The 17016-nt window shown below is 36.5% G+C and overlaps 1 protein-coding gene across 8 annotated transcripts in view; it reads right to left on the reverse strand.

The window, feature by feature from the left end:
* The window catches only part of LOC104146861 (vasculin), a 35125-nt gene that overhangs the window by 7819 nt on the left and 10290 nt on the right, over positions 1-17016 (reverse strand). For all 8 annotated transcript variants that reach the window (XM_068927098.1, XM_068927103.1, XM_068927102.1 and 5 more), the window contains 7 exons: positions 10969-11088; positions 4814-4937; positions 4108-4331; positions 3316-3382; positions 1584-1768; positions 673-813; positions 9-173 (listed from right to left, as the gene is read on the reverse strand). In XM_068927098.1, coding sequence (XP_068783199.1) covers positions 9-173; positions 673-813; positions 1584-1768; positions 3316-3382; positions 4108-4331; positions 4814-4937; positions 10969-11031 — 969 coding nt within the window. In that variant the 5' untranslated portion in view covers positions 11032-11088. The remainder of the gene's footprint in view (positions 1-8; positions 174-672; positions 814-1583; positions 1769-3315; positions 3383-4107; positions 4332-4813; positions 4938-10968; positions 11089-17016) is intronic.

Here is a 17016-nt window from a genome sequence, read left to right on the forward strand (position 1 = left end):
TAAAATACCTTCTCTTGCCCAGCATGATTCTCGTCTTCATGTTCCTCTTCCACTCTATCTCGTTTCAATGCTTTCAAAAATTCACTCTTCTTATCAGTCCGCATTCTTGTCAATTTTGTTAAACGAGGCTGACCAACTTTGTCAACAGGGGATGAAGAATTTGACCGATTACACTAAGGGAGAGGTGAGGAAAAAAAGAATATTAGAAGATTATCCATTTAGAAAACTTTGAATGAAAAAGCAAAAGTGTCTAAGACATCTCTAGTTTCAAGTTTCATGTATATCCACATCCAAAACCAGAGGGAACATATTTGTATTTCAGTATATATAGTTCTTATGTAGGACGCATATTTATGAATTCATGGAGATGCAGACTTACGGAGCACTGTTAATGACAGGCAGACCTCCACAAACAAATCATACCACTAGCAGTTTTTCAGTTTAAACCTAAATTATATTTCCTAATGCACCATTTTTACTCCACAGCAAACCTACAAAGCTAACTGTCCAGCATTCAAAGGCCACTGACATTCCTTCCATATTTCTATCATATGAACATCCACAAAAATAATATTTAATAAAGTTCTACGTAAATACTGATTCAGTCAGGTAATCAAGCTAAAAAATGGATGGATTTGATAAAAGACAAACAAATACACAGACTTGTTTTACCTCTTTCACTGAATTCTGTGATACGCTAAATGCCTTGGCAGTTGATTTGAAAGCACTGAAATTGCCAATATTATATGCAGATTCATGAGGAAATGGATTCCCAAGTTTATTTTCTTTTGTTTGGCTTTTCCACTGTGTCGGCTAAATAGAAGTTTAAACAAAAATTTAAAGATTCATTAGCTAAAACAGGATTGTTTTCAAGGTTCTTTAGAAAAACTATTAAGCAGAACTAAATCAGTAAAACTAAATCTACAATCATAATTTAGTGCAAACATCTTTCTCTTGTGGAAGAGACTGCAACAGATATAAGCAATTCATCCTCCCTCAAATACTGTTCACACCTTTAACACAGAGTTAAATTTAAAAACAATTAAGACTCTGCTATTTAATGCATTAAGAACTGAAATACGAGAGTCTTTCAGATCTGAAAGTAGTGTTTTTAATGTAGCAAGAGAATTAGAACAACTTCATGAGATCAATCAGGAGATGAACAGGGACCAAAACGACACTACTAGGTTGCAACATCACTACATCAATAACCGGGAAAAATTCTGAAGGTACTTTTATGCAAACTGTAGCTCTCCACTAGATATTTACTCTTTTGTTAAAAAAAATGGAGTAGTAATGGCTTTTATCTAAGTTAAAAAAAATTCTTCTCACACTCACTTGGGACAGCTCTTGCACACCTTAAAAAGGGTGAATCAGAAAGAGATCAAAATACAGTACAGCTTAAAAACAAAAATAAGGAAAAGTGTTTCCAGACACTTTCGGGGTATGCTGCAATTATATCATGCAAGACTTGAAAGCATAATACTCTAGGAACTGTACTCTTGGGGTGAAGCAAGCACATTCAAAGCTGGAGCATGATTTTTTTCAGCCTGTTGTTCATGTCACCGGTATCCAAAACTTACTTTTGCAGGTGGAGTGGCTGGTTTAGGGACTAATCCTTTATAAACACTTGTGCCAGTTCCATTCTTGACTGACTGTGAATGAAGACTTCCTACTACAGGGAATCCAGATATCTGAAGTTCTTTAGTACTGCCCTTTTTAATGACCAGCATTCTTGGAGATCTAGACTTAGGATTCAAAGGATACTCTAGGGGAGGGGGGAGAGAGGGAAAAAATTATATATATATAAAAAAATAAAAATACACACACTCTTAAGTTTCTAGTTCATAGGGTACTAGGTGGCCATACAGTCCAGAGCAAGCAGAAACTTAGTCCAGCATCAGCTTCATCAGTAACACGTTACACAAAGTTGGATAAATAGTAGTTCTGCTCCATTTTCTACACTCGTCATTCGTAACATTATTTGACTTGGCATGGCAGGAATTTTAGCTTTTGGAAAATAAAGCTATTCTTCAGTCAAAGAAGAGAGCTATATAGCATTTTTTTGCAAACCCAAATACTATTAGTTGTTAGTAATTATCTAATCTTCAAAGATTATAGTTTCTATATTTCAGTTTAAGGTTACTAAAGAATAATAGTAAATATTTATTAAAAGCTCAGTTTAGAGTCCAGTGTTCCACATGGACTCTGGATCACAGCAATGACAGCTTTCTTTACCTCTACACCTCATGTGGGCGTAACAAAACTTTTGAAGCTCAGCCTATTATTTCCAGGTTCAAGAAAGCATTAATTGGAGAGATACAGTCAACTGTATCAGTTGTACAGTCAACTTCCCCTAACACTCACATGGTCACATCCTATATACACAAGGTAAAACGGCATCAAGCAAAAGCATATATTTTTTTAACAGACATTTAAAGGGGATGGTAAAATTCCTCCTCTCCTGAATATTAAGTTTCCTTGGAAAAGAGATAAGAATAGCCTTGATTTCAGTTTTTCAATTATAATACAAGGCCTGCAATAGCAGATATGTAATAAAGCAAGATACCAAGCCGTAAACTGTAACAAGTTGCTGCACTGTAGGTTACATTTCTGTTTAGCTGACAGAACTGTTCCTTCCTTCGCTTGTGAAGGAGGATACCTGAAGCCTAGAAAACGACTACTACTTCAAATCAAATTGAGCCACATTATGCTGCAGCCAGAATGCTACAAAGGTTGTATTTAAAACCTACAGCACTGTAAAGTAGTAGCCAAATGCATCAGGTGGAGATGAGAAAACAACCCCAAACTACAGTTCAGTTCACTGCCCATTCTCATCATTGGCTTTGTAGTACATAAGTAATTCATAAACACAGGCAACGTGACTGAAGACATTTGCTTCCAGAAAGGGACCTTAAATCTCAACAAGTTGGTCTGCTCCCCCCAGCCCTCCCAAGTTTCTTTTCAAGTTCTTCTAACATCTCTACTGAATTAGAGGCATTCTTTTATGAAGTCTTCAGCCAGCAATCACACTACCAGTTTAGCCCACCATCATCCCATTTCCTAGAATCCTTGATGTCTTTACAAGGAGAGGTATACCTCTTCCAGGACAAGAATCTTAGTTGTGCCTGCATCTACCGACCAACAGAATGATACCCAAATAGAAATGTCGTAACCAAGTTTCCTCAAATTCAAGTCATACTACTGCAATATTCTAAAAAACAAACAAACAAAAAACAAAATTCCCACCTGTTTCAAATAAAATAACTTCAGATCCCTGCTACATTTTTATATTACAAAGCCAAAAATACTCACCCCACACACCTGCAGCTAAAGATTTATTCTGGTTTGGTTCTCTCTCATATTCAGGATTCAGTGATGGCTGAAAGGAAGTTTCAGCATAATTAAAAATGAAATTCAACAGTAAGTTTTTAAATCTGGAATCAATGAAATAAAGAATCACAATAAAATCTGAAGCATACCCTCTGCTAAAAAAGGATTTTTAAATGGAGACACATTAGACTCTTCCCCCCAGGACACATCCAAATAGATAAATGCTCACTTGTTACTTTACTCTTCTCCAACACAATATCTCAGGCAGCAGTCAATACAGTTACATAAACTGTGCAGAGAAAGCAAAAAACAGCGACGTACAGTTCTTCAAAAAGGAAGCTTACTCTTCCTCTTACTTCCTACAATTCTAGGTTGAAGCGTGTGACCTCAAATGGCAGGTGGCAGAAAGATCACTGTTAGTACTTCAGATTTCCATTAATGTAGTCATGTAGAATTTTTAATACACACACATGCCACAGTAAACTGCAGTAAGATATTATGAAATAAACTTAGAATCCATTCATAATTTCACTTACAAACACTTAAGTTTCATTTAAACACTTAAGTGACAATAACAAAAATAACAGTAAGAACTGGAGATAAAAAGAGAAACAAGTTAGTGGACAGATGACTAACACCCTCTTACCTATGGAAAGGGTGATCCCTCATAAGATGATCTGTAACTGCTGAAATCTCATCAAGTAGCTTGCAATGGACAAAATGGCACTTGCAGAAACAATGAAAGCTTGTTTATTATAATTACAATTAACTTACAAAATCCTCAGCCTCAAACTGTTTGGGTTCTTCCTTGTCTTCCTTTTTCCCAGTTTCATTTTCAGGTACATTATTTTCATGCAGTCCTTGGCTTTTTCCACAGTGGAAAGTGCTGGTACGAGTGCGGGAACCTCCGCCATGATATCCCCCACGATGGTTTATATTTTCTGTACCATTTCTGCCTTGTGAACGCCAACCATTTTTCTCTTTTCTCCCAAAATGCCCTTAAGATTTTTAAATTTTAAAGAAATGTAATTACAAACAGTTTTGAAAGTATGTTCTACTTTTGTAAAATCGTTAGAGGAGTTAGGCAAGCAGCTCTATACTGGGGAATGCGATAGCATGGTGAATTTAATTTATATTCACATAAGCAGCAGGGTAGAATCTCACAGAACAGTACTAGAGAAAGGCAGCAGTCTGACATTAGGACTAGTCAAATTCCTTTTCTGACTGCTCGTTTATGTTGCTGGCTATAAAGTTAATTTCACATTCTTATTCTTTTTAAGAGAGAAATACACCTGCAAGCACATTACTCCAATCACTAGTCATCATATCCTGTCCTAGAAAAAATGTCTTTCCAGACCTCTGTTCTACTACAGAATAAGGCATCTAGCCTAGGACAGCTATTATCTTTAGATTTTTTTCTAGCTAGAGCACTACAAAACAATGAGGCAGATGTATACAAGACGTTCAAGATAAATCATACCTCCATTAGGCCTTCCAATATTAGGATCAAACCCATCTGAAGAGTTGTGTCTTCTGCGATTTGCTTCATAACGACTCTCTGTCCACGAAAAATTTTCAGAATGTTTCTCGAAGTTCAGTGATGACTGGAAAGGAGCATAATTAGTAGACTGAAATATCTGATTACTAACAAAACTGAGTTATCGGGGCTAATGTGCACATTATTCATGGTATATACAAACCACTTTAAAAAGGATTTTGAATGCCAGCTCATACAGTAGCTCTAAAGTATGCATATGTTCAGAGTTATGTCATTAACTTCCACGCTACTAAAAGCTGCATCTTCCACTTCGAGACATTGAAACAGAGCTGCTTGCGTCATAAGGAAGGAGGACAAAGGGTAAAAGTCCCAAGTGTTTATTTTGGTTTTAGTTTGGTAGTAGAAGGGAACGAAGATTGATGTGTGCTGCAGTAGAGTAAAAAAGGAAAAAAATAAAAGGGGAAAAAAAAAGCTAAGAAAGGACATGAGATCCCAGTTTTGAAGGCAGGAGAAAAGTCTAGGATCTTGATATGGGCAGTCAGAGACTGTACATGTGCACCGCATAGAAAGCTAGGAGAGGTTCCCACCAGAGGCAGCTGTAACCAAAAAAAGTCCAGTTTATAAGCTGCGTCATTACCTTATTAAATTGTAAATCCAACTAATTGTGAAATACAAATAAAAATCTATAGAAGAGTTAAAAGAATTCAGATTCATCAACACACTCCAAAGTATGAAATTATAAGTAGGCATCAGAAATTTTAAAGTAGTGAATCCTTAATACTGCAGTAAGAAGTACTTTAACTAAAACCTTGTGTGGAGAATAGCACTCAAAGTAGTCAAAATACATCTTTCCTAGAACTCATACCTTAGGGAATTAAGCCTAACCAACACAGGTCTCATAGCAGCTGTCTTTCCTATTATTTCTATCCGACTTTACTATTTTAACGCTATAGCATTTCTTTCGCTACCACAGCATAAGAATTAAAGAACAAATTTTCATTCTATAAAAGTAATGCTTAGTCCTACTGTTGGATGTACCACACAACTGCTGATGACAGAGGCAGACTGTGTTTCCCAGCACCTGCCTGTCACACAACACATTTGGTGCAGATGAAGCAAAGCTCCTTTTCTCCACTATCAAATCTACCGAGTACATGTAGGTCCACTGCGCTGCACACGAGCAAGAGATACAGTGCTTCCAAGTGCCACGTTAGCTGTGAATACATCTACAAACAGCTCTGTGAAAAGGTACAAAATCAGAAAAGTAGATCCAATGGCTTCAACAAGCATCAGCTTTACTGTGCAAATATCCATTTGCTGCCTGAAGCCCTTTTCCGCTCCAGATCCAAAGAATACTGAGAAAGATAAGGACAGCAATAATGGCTTATTCACATACTCCTTTGGATCATACAGTCCATGTTCTACGATATAGCAGTTCTTATTCTTACATATTCTGAGTTGAGACAAAAAAGGTGAAACATTCTATCCTGATAACAGCATGTCTAGGATAAAATAAGGAAATAACTTTGTCTCCTGTCTTGATCTAGACCTCGCTTTATAAAATATTATCCCTGCAGAATCAGAAAATAGTTCTAAGTTTTAGCTGCTACCTTTCATATACACCTCTGGAGAAAGGAACAGAGACAACTATCCTACTATACCCAAGTAAGAAGCGCTTCTAAGTTCTTCAGACTATACCTGAAAGAAAAAAGTCTCTGTATGCTTCAGAAGGCTTGAAGTGACCTGCAAGGTCCTATATTTGACTGAAGAGACGCCCATTTCTGATTAAAATCCTCAGAAGGAGGTAGGAGGACAAATGAAAGAGCAGAATACTAGTACAGTTGAAAAAAATTAATGAAGAAAAACAAAAGGAAATAGGCAAAAAGGTCCTAGCTTTAAAGAAGCAAATGGGATCATAATGTCATCCCGTAAGTTTCAGATGAACATCTAAAGGAAAATCTTTAATATTCACTTGCAATTTAGAGAGAGGGGAAAACAAACATAAAAAAAAAAGTATCCAACCTGAAGCCTAAGGAAATAAGCAAAAAGTCTGAGCATCAGCCTTAGAAAAGAGATTTGTGGAAGGCGGGAGCTGAGGTGGTGAGAAAAAGACACTAGAAGAAAAAGTAAGGGTAAGCATGATCTGCATGACTCTCTAAAACTTCCTGAAGGCAGGAGGTTCATATCATTAGTGAGGAGCAATTCCTCAAGCTCCACATTTCTTTCATCTTTCACCCAAAAAATGTGCTTGTCATAGGCTAAATGCTATTTATATGAAATTAATTTTTAGAGACCTTCTCATCTTGCAAGGGGTATCTCAAAAGGCCATTTGTGACAAAGTTTGAAATCTAACATAAAGACGCCGAAATACAAGGGTCATATTAACATTAGTATTAGTAAACTTAGATTAACAGCAGCTACGACTCTTCAGCTTGGGGTTTGATGCTGGCCTGACTTCATCAAGCAGACTGCTTTTTGGTGTTGCTTTGTAGCCAAGTAGAAACTTCATACAGGCATTACAGTCCTGTTTGTCACATTAACTGTGAATTTTCCCAGTCATCATCTAGAGATAATCGTGCAGCCTTCACGACTATAAAAACAGATCTTCACAACACGATTCAAATATATCCATGAATAATGTAGGCCTGAAAAAGAGAGCCTGAAGTTACATCCCAGCAATGATTAGCTATTAAATATTAATATAGCTAATTTAGAAGTACTCCACTGGTCACAGTGAGTAAAAATAAAAGCCTGAATCACAAGGTAAGAAGTTCACCTATTTTGAGAACAATGTGGCAGAAAACGATTTTCTGCTTATCCCCCTTCTCAAGAAACAAGCACACAAAAGATGATATCTGAATTCCACTGAAGATGCCCTCAAGAGAGCTCAAGGTGGTGTTCAAAACCTACTGACTAAAATTCAAGCTCAAGTAGCCTAAAAATAAGTTTAAAATACAAACTTTATTTCCATATTGTATAAAGTCAACTTGAGAGGGATAAGCTTTTCTCATTAGAACACTGAACAGTGAATTATTTCCTTGACAAATGCAGGGAAGAAAACAGAACATCAAAAAAAGCAGTCAAGAGATCTAAATAGTTAACAAATTATCATAATGAATCTTTCCATTTCAGTTAAAAATATATATATATTCATAAAGCAAACTTTGAATAAGCTACCAAAATTTAAGCAACTCCAGATTTGTTGATTAAATATAAAATTTTAGAAGACAGCTCTATGTTCATTTACATATGCAGACCACCTTCTAGTACTGCCTCTGGAGTTTAACTTTCACTTTTTAACTGAACTTTCAATAAAACACATTTACACAAAGTCTAATTGACAGGATTTTATATACAGTGTTTGAGCTGTACATGACACAATGCATCTCAATTCACTAAGTTGTGTGCAAAGATCATGCAGTTTACAACTTCCCCACATGATGGAGATATCAGTCTATCAAGCTTTTTGTGGCAAAGATGGCAGTAAATTTTGTAAGCAACAGGAAATCTATTAGTTATTTCTGGAAGCTGAAAAAATTATCTGACTTAATTCAGCTAGTCAAGAAACAAAGCAAAACGATTTTAAAGCATAAAAAGTCCTACTGCTTAACACAAAGGAACAGGACAACCTTGCAAAAACCATGAGTATAGCAGCCTGTTTACAGTCTCCTCATATATATTTTATGGGAATGCTTTCAGAGATGTTTTCTCCATATCCCAAGCTGCCTACACTACTTCTGAGATCTTCCGGTTTCTACCTGCCCAGTTGCATTACAGCACTGATGCCAATACTAGACTTGAACTAAAGGTACCCAGCAGCGGACTTTGCTCTGCAAGTAACACGCAGATGATATTAAATTATCCTTAAAAGGAAATTAGTAGCAGTAAGTGAGGTGGATTTCAGCCAGGCTGTTACCTCTATCAGTCACATTAAGCAAGCTCATTTACAATCCTGATTTCTTGGCATCCAGTTCTTCTGATGTCAGCCTTTTACCTACTGGAGGGAAAGCTTCAGCTATCCAGGACTGAGGGCAGCTAAAACCCTAAAGATGGAATACCTAAAAGGTCCTCTTCCAGGAAATAAAAATTGACAGGATGGAGCTCAGTTTCTCTTCTCAAGTTTAAAGGATGTTGACACCATAGCCTCATCCCAGCTCCACTCTGCAGGGAACATGAGATACCTTGCCCTCTTCATCCCATTCTTCATCTAAATCCTTCTTTTCTGCTTTTCTCTGCAGCCATATTGCTGAGATATGGGAAGCATAATCAACAGTCTGTTCTAGGAAATGATGGGGGGCAGGGAAGACCCTTGAGAAAGACCCATATTTTTGAGGAATGACAGAATAAACCTTATGCTATAAATTAGGAGTTACTACAAATGGAGTAGGATTGAACAGACACTTTGAGTGCTTAATGTCTAAACGTGCTGTATAGCATGGAAAGCTAATCAGTAGGGAGCATGTGGAGCAAGGAAATAAGCTCCATTTAAAACAAGTGTAAGATGATGCACAAAGACCGTAACAGAGAAAGCACCTGCTAAATTCCTTGAGGCAAAGATTCATGGGAAAGAGCAGGATCCACAATAGATGCTTACAACAACATTTCACACAATTCGGGAAGGAAATGACAAAGAAAAACAACCCACACCTGAAATAGATTCAAATAGTACTGGGTAGGGCTGGAACTTATTTTTATCTTACTCTATTGACATTTGAAGTGTGCAGGGAAACTTCTTCCAGCAGATTCTTGAACTACGCAGAGAAAGACTGTTTTGTAAGTATGACATCTTAACCTAAGCTCTGATTACTGTTCCTATTAGCTAGAAATCTATTAAATCAGAAAAAGGCAATAACAAACAGTTAAATAGCGCAGAAATCAAATAGAACAAAAATAAACAGACTCCAGTTACCATCTAGGAACAGACAGACATAATGTTCCGAGAAAGACAACTGACAGTTGCTTAAAAACTATACTAAACAAAGGCAGCTAGATCAATGCAGAAGAAAGAAAAGTAATATGATGACCCAACTCAGCTCAATGACTCAACTTCAAAAAACGCTTGTGCATATAAATGTTTATATATAAACGTATACACACTTAAATAAAGCAATGGGGACACAACTAATACTGAATCTGCATCTAACACTAGCACAAGCATATGGAAATAAGTTTATAAGGGCTATTTTGCACGAATATGAAGGACAAGAAAGTTACACAAATACATTACAACAAGGCAATGCCACTCATTGCTGTAAACCATTGTGGATATCGCATTCAAAAGGATTATAACGAAGAAAGGTTTCTTAATAGGGAAATAAAGCAAACAAATGACAGTAATTCGAAATATCCAGTGCTGCCTCTGCTTCCGTGTTCACCCAAGATTTTTAAAGAAATGTAGGCGCATAAGGCCAGAGAATAAAAAAAAAAAATTAAGGAACATTTCGATGAGCCAGCCATATTGAAGTCTTCCTAGAAAGACTATGAATCCTAATGACTCAGGGGTCCTGCTTTCTTGTTCCCAAGCTAACTGTCCCATTGCATAAGGTGAATAAAGGCACTGTAGAAAGAACGGCCACAGGGAGGACACACCGCTATTTGAAAGCGCACGCTCCCTTCGTACTTACAAGCACTGCACCAGCAACTGAAAAGCCCTTTCAAAAAGTCCATTTCAATTAAACAAAAAAACAAAACAGCAAAAATAAAACCACACACAACACACATTCAGATGACAATAAAGAAAGTATTTCTATAAAATGTATAGGACACTAAAGAGAGTAGAATCAGAATTCAGGACATCGTCAAACACGTACCTCCGTCTCATTTCTTTTAGTACAAAGAGACAGCAATTCAGCTTAAGCTACTGATGAAAGTAAAGTCAGTCTGACAACACCTCTGACAATGCGTCCCAGCACACTTCTCTTTTCATGATCTCAGCAGCATTGACAGAAAGAGAGGTACGAACTCGACAACCAAGGTCCAACTATTTAAAACATCACAGCAAGATTTACTAGATGTCGTCTGCTATCATCCTTCATGTATTCATAAAGGGATTCATATTTTTACTATGATTGAGGTTCTGGCATTTAAGCTTCTTTAATAATGAGACTGTCTACTCAAAAGGACAGCAAAGAACATACCTTTGTTGATGATGGCGGAGTAGGAAAATTAAGCCAGGCTGGAGCAAAGTCATGCTGCGCCATTTAGGTCCAGTCTCTCCGAATCAGTGAAACAAGGCTTCAGCACCTCATGGCAAGTCCCTGTAATCGGGGAGGGGGGAGAAAAAAAAGAAGAAAAAAAAAAAAGAAATCAGTACATTTCAGATGTTTCCCTTACAAGATTACTATACTCATGGTGTTTTGATCATTACTTCCCTTCTGTTTTCTGGTACTATTTTGTCAAATAAATCTGTTTTTGAATCTAACATAGCATCATCTGTCATCATTATGGCAGCACACTTGCTCTTTTAATACCAAAGTATCACACTAATTAAGTATTTTACAGGTATTGAAAACAGAACCATACCATTCACCCCATTTATAAAAGGAAATAAATAAATGGAGCATCTTGTGCGAGGTCAGATCAGAAAGTTGTGGCAAAATTTGCTTGTGAAATATTTTCTAATTCACTCCAGAGAGAATCAGAAGAGCAATTTCATTAGCTCCCCAGCATAAGCTAATTTTTCAAATTAGTTTCCAAAAGTTCATTCCAGATGCCATACTAAGTTTCCTCACGAAAAGACTGAATACTCAGGGCCACCAAAAGTCCCAAATTTTCTCTAGACTCAGTAGAAACAGGGCATGCAATTCCAGAAACACTTCCAAAAATCCAGTAAAATTCTCTAGAACATTTTTTCTTCCAGAAAAGCTGTCTTCTCTCCCCTCCAAATAAGCAGCATTTTCTAACAAAATAAAAAGCTTCTGTAGATTAACTATCTTCTTTGTTACCTGTAAAAACTCAAAGGTAATGAGTGACATCCCAAAAAGCAAATTTCTGCTCAAATGCTTCCACCCATACTTTTAACTCAAACTAATTCACAACCATGAAAAACATTTATACATGTTAAATCAGTTAATTTCCTATACTTGGTATGCAGAATTATACTAGGTTTAAGCTTCTGGTAAACACAAAAAAAAGGCAGAGACTTAAGGTAACACTGAAAGCAAAAGTCTCCCAGTAAAAACTATGAAAAATAAATCAGAATACAGTATCTTGCTTAATTTATTTAGTTCACTAAGTAAATAGTTAAATTACTAATATTTTTGCACAAGCATTGAGATGCAATGCATTTTGTGGCTTACACAAGATAACCGACCACATCAGGTCAGGTCCTTGCCAGTAAGAAATCCTGCCAGCTTTTCATCACAAAAGACCTTAAAAAGAACGGACAAGAGAATGGCTTAAGATGTTAAGTCCCAAGAGTGCTTTTTCTACCCCACGTTCTCCTCACAGGTGGGAAAATATTACTCAGTAAGCAAGAGAATGCAAGATAATGTTAACTATATAATCTGAAGCTGAACTATAGCACAGAAAAGAAAGAAATGGATGAAATACCAGCTAAATTACAAGGAAACCTGAACCACGGTCTGTAGTTAAGTAGTGCAAAATTGTCAATGATTCAAAAGTATTTTAAGTGTGATATACACCTACTTAGAAATTCAGCTAGTGAAAGCACTTAATATCCAAGTGTATTTGCTTTGAGGCACCAAATAAATGTGCATTCCACCTCTGCATAAGTCCCCTTCCTTCATACACAGCTCATCTCCAAGTTGGAGAATCACTAAATCTTTAGAAAGGACAAGACAGGCAGACTGGCACAAAAAAAATAGATCTTCAGACCAAGGCACTTACTGCCTAAAAAACAAACAGAGAGACTCAGCATAGATCTGTTGAGAACTAAGAATTCAAAAAACATTATCAAGTTATTGGTGAATCATCTGTTAGGAGTGAGACAACAAAGGTACTAACAATGTGATTTCTTAATATATTAATCTTACTCTTTATAGAAAACTAGTCAAGTTTTCCCATATCACTATCCATCCAAATGCCACTGGAAACATTAATCAAAAGTTGAGGTGAGACCTGGTGAGCACCAAGGATCCCAGGACTAGAAAACTGTTTTTAAACCAACCTTTGTCTGCAGCTTAAATGTAGGCTTAAATCCTGTAATGCAGACTTAGATGTTTATTCACAGACTATGATTCAAATCATCTCCACGTTTTCAGTTCTTCATTAAAGCTTCTAAAAAGTTTTTCTGATAATGCTGCCGAGTTAGATGATTCAGGCCCTTTTCTCTAAAGCAGAAAGAAGCCTGGGTATAAAACTAAACAATACTAATAAATACTTTAGGTTGCCAATCCCAAGTTTTACCAGACATGGTATATACAGATCATCATACAGATGCTACCTTTCTGAGGTTGCCAACAAGTCTGCCCGAGAGTGTATTTTAAAATAAAAAAAAAAAATTTCCTTACAAGCATGAATGAGCTCTGTTTTAATGATCCAGTAAACATTAGCTAGCTCTAGGATATTCAACCAAAAATATCTTCCTGAGAAGGAAAACTGAGATAGATCATAAAAAGTAAGACTGGAAGGTCAGTAAAGACTACTCTACTGCTTCAGGCTATATTTGCCGTAAACAAATCATGGTCAGTTTGGTTGTCAATCAGTTCGATTTTTCGTTGCTTTTCAGTTTAAGTTAAGCCAACGACACAGACTACATGACTTTCTTCTGAAATGTGTCCCAGTACTCAACTACTCTTATACCATCACAAAAGTTTCTTCTTCTACAAGATCTAACAACTTTTTTTTTTTTTTTTTTTTTTTTTTGCTGCTATTGAGCTCCATTACTTCTTAAGCTATCTCCAGTAGTCTGGGACATTTCTGTATACTGCATTCTCCAAAGCATTTGCAACCTCTACCCAAACTGGTACTATCGACAAATTCCAGAGCATTTCAATATTAAGTTATGAGCAAAAAAATCGAATACAAGTAGACCTCTGCAGAAATTCAGATACATGCGTCCAGCTTGACAAACAAGAGCTGCCTTTACAAAGGCTGAGGAGCCACTATGGCAGGTAAGTAACGCTGATCTTTGACAGCTGGTTTCCCCACTACTATGTGGGTACTAAAGCAATTTCATTGTAGTAGAACGCTTCCACCTTTCAGAAACATGGGACAAGATAGTCCTACTTTTAACTAAAATTCACCTTAACTATTTGAATAGAATAAGGGTTAATAATAGCACCCATATGAGCATTTACAAGAACCTGCTTTAATTGTACTGACAGACTATGAAGAACTCACATGTATGGTGTGTAAGTCAGAGAAGGCTTGCTTGCGGACAACAGGTCAACTGCTTCATTAACACTGACAGAACAGCTGTTGTATTCCTCACATTAAAACTGCTGTCACAATTAAGCTTATTCAGGTAACCTCCACAGATCGTAACACAATGCCTCCACGGCTTTCAGAATCTCTTTTGATAATAAAAAAGCAAGCCCAAAATTCATCATTTAGTTTAATTCTAGTAGCTCAACCTCAAAATATAGCCGCCATTCTCTAATAAAAAGGCATGAAGGCTAATTTGGTTCAGCCTATTACTGAAGCAGCAGAGTCGCACAATTTTAAAAAGGCAAGAAAAAAAAGGTACTGAAATACTGCTATCCTCATACTGGTAACGTTCAAATGCATTCAAGCCTCTTCAATCAGATTGCTCCAAATATTCAATTTAAGCTCAGGAATGATCTCAATGCTCAATTCAAGAGTCACACAGTGACTTCAGAAAGGAAGTCTTCTATAGACAGTCCATAAATTCACCTAAATTTTATGCTTTGCTGTGTATGTGGACAGCAGAATATTTTGCAGCAAAGAAACACACTGTTCAGTTTTGCTTATTGTGGGGCATTTGAGAGAAGCCTGTAAAGCATTTTGTTTTAGGTAGCATGCAACAATTACTCTGATCACCCAATATTTAATTATACAAAATTAAATTCGCTAATTTTGTGAGGATCTTCAGCAATAAAGCAGTAAGCATCAAACTATAATGAACAGTCAGTTCCAAAAGCGGTATAGCGAAGACATTTGATATAAAGATAACTCCGTAACACAACTTCGAGTCACAGTAGCAACTGAAATAAGAAAAACATTGCACCAAGTATGCTGAGTCAACATCCCAAAAGATTTTTTTTTTTTAAATAGTTTGTTTGGTAGGGTTCTTTTGTAACAAAGTATTTTTCACCAGTTGAAGTAGTTGGAAGCACACATTTTTCAGTTACTTGCCTCATCTGAAAAGTATTTCAGAAAATGCAGTGTATCGCCTTTCCTCAAAACAAAGGCAACACTTGAGAAAAGCGTAGCAGAGAGCAATTATATGAATCAGAAACCAAGACTTCTGTGAAAAAGCTAAGAACAAACATCTAGAGCCAACTCACAACAATAGCAAAGACTGACCTAAAGAAACAACTCCTATCATATTAGCTTGTGCTTACCCTATTAAACAAAGAAATTAAATCTGAAACAGTACAGTCAGTTTTCTATAAACTATTTTTGTGTGGGTGAAAGCACCATAACAAAACTTGAAAACATTTAAAGCAACAATTTTGAAATTCAGAACTTCACTGAATACAACAAGGAACTATTTTAGTGACCAGGGACAGGAAAAGAGTAAGAACTTAGCTTGCTTCATCTCACCAAAAGAGGGCCTAAGAAGTATTTAAACAGTGGCTACGAACATCTGTTAAGGAATAAATTCCACTGAGAAATGAGATGGCCGTTAATCCAAAACACCACAAGAATCACAAGATGATAACGGTCACAACACATTCAGGCTAGAAATGTAGTGGTTTTAAATATCTGAAGAACAAGATTCTAGAACACTAATCATAAACGTTTGAATCTGCCAATTGTTGTTATGCTTAAAAGTCAGAAACTAATAATTGTAATTAAAAGTTAAACTTTTAACACAATGCATGTACACAAAGATAAAACTGCAATACTGAATCCACTTTTTCCCATGACAGGATGTAGCTACATAAGAATAAAGTTCACAGTTTTTCCTCCCCTCTCTCCCCACTGAACTATGCTCCTTTCAGCCAATGCCCAGTGTTTAAAAATCAAACATTTTAAATGTGAAGAACATACACTGCAATCACTATATAAACTGAATTCTTAATTTTTTTCTGCAATAGAGCAGACAATTCAGCATAGTACAAAAAAGTAAAAAAAAAAAAAAATGTAGAGTGTACTCGTGAGCCTGCAGATGAATTTACAAATTGCTTCTTCAGGCTTCATTTATATTTCAATTTTAACATCAGATGCAAACTTTAATCCACTAACACTGGGAAAATTATGCAACAGCTGAAATGACTAACATTTAAGTTTTGTTTACAAAGTTTGTTTGGAAGCTAAGAGCTTCCATGTCGTTAACACATAAAACGGGCATGAAATACACAGATAAAGGAGACCTGGTCGAACAAGCTACCTGAAAGCGTTACAGAATACATCTTAGGTTTACCAAACACAAGAACTCACACAGTAAAATCTGCAGTTTCTTTCAGCAAAAATAGAACTTTTTCCCCTTGTGTTCACCAGAAGAAAAAAAAAGAAGAATATTTGTCCTAAATTAGGGACATAAATATGTCCCGTTACAGATTTCATCTTCCCTCACTCCTGAAGGATTTCATTAAATAGGCAGACCAGCAATACAGGGCAGTGATTTCTAACCACTAGCAAAGCTTAAGAGCATTAATGGGAAAGAATAGCGTAGAATCCAAGCAAACATCTGTTAGTCCAGCTCATATCTCCGCATAGCACACTAAAAATCAGAATGCAATGCAGACACATACTACACTCATTTACAGAAAGGGTAAGTGTAGAGTCACTACAGAGGGAATCAGGTAGATTTATTAACTCACTTAGCTGCAGTGATAAACCAAGAAGCAGTTATATTTGCAAAAGCCATAGAGCAAAAGGATAAGGCAAAGAGTTACACCTGGAAAGGTCTGCATTCCCCCACATACCAGACGTCTATAAAAGGCTGGAAATAACTAGGAAAGACAAAGTCCTTAAAAAAAAAAAAAGTCAGAATCAGATACTGGAACCATTATGATCTGACTTCTTCCATGTTCCAGAAATTCATATAACGTCTCTTGTGCTGCACCTGCCAACATAGTTGAACAACAGTAGCT

This window comes from Struthio camelus, chromosome Z (assembly GCF_040807025.1).
Source record: "Struthio camelus isolate bStrCam1 chromosome Z, bStrCam1.hap1, whole genome shotgun sequence".
In the NCBI taxonomy this organism is placed as follows: domain Eukaryota; kingdom Metazoa; phylum Chordata; class Aves; order Struthioniformes; family Struthionidae; genus Struthio; species Struthio camelus.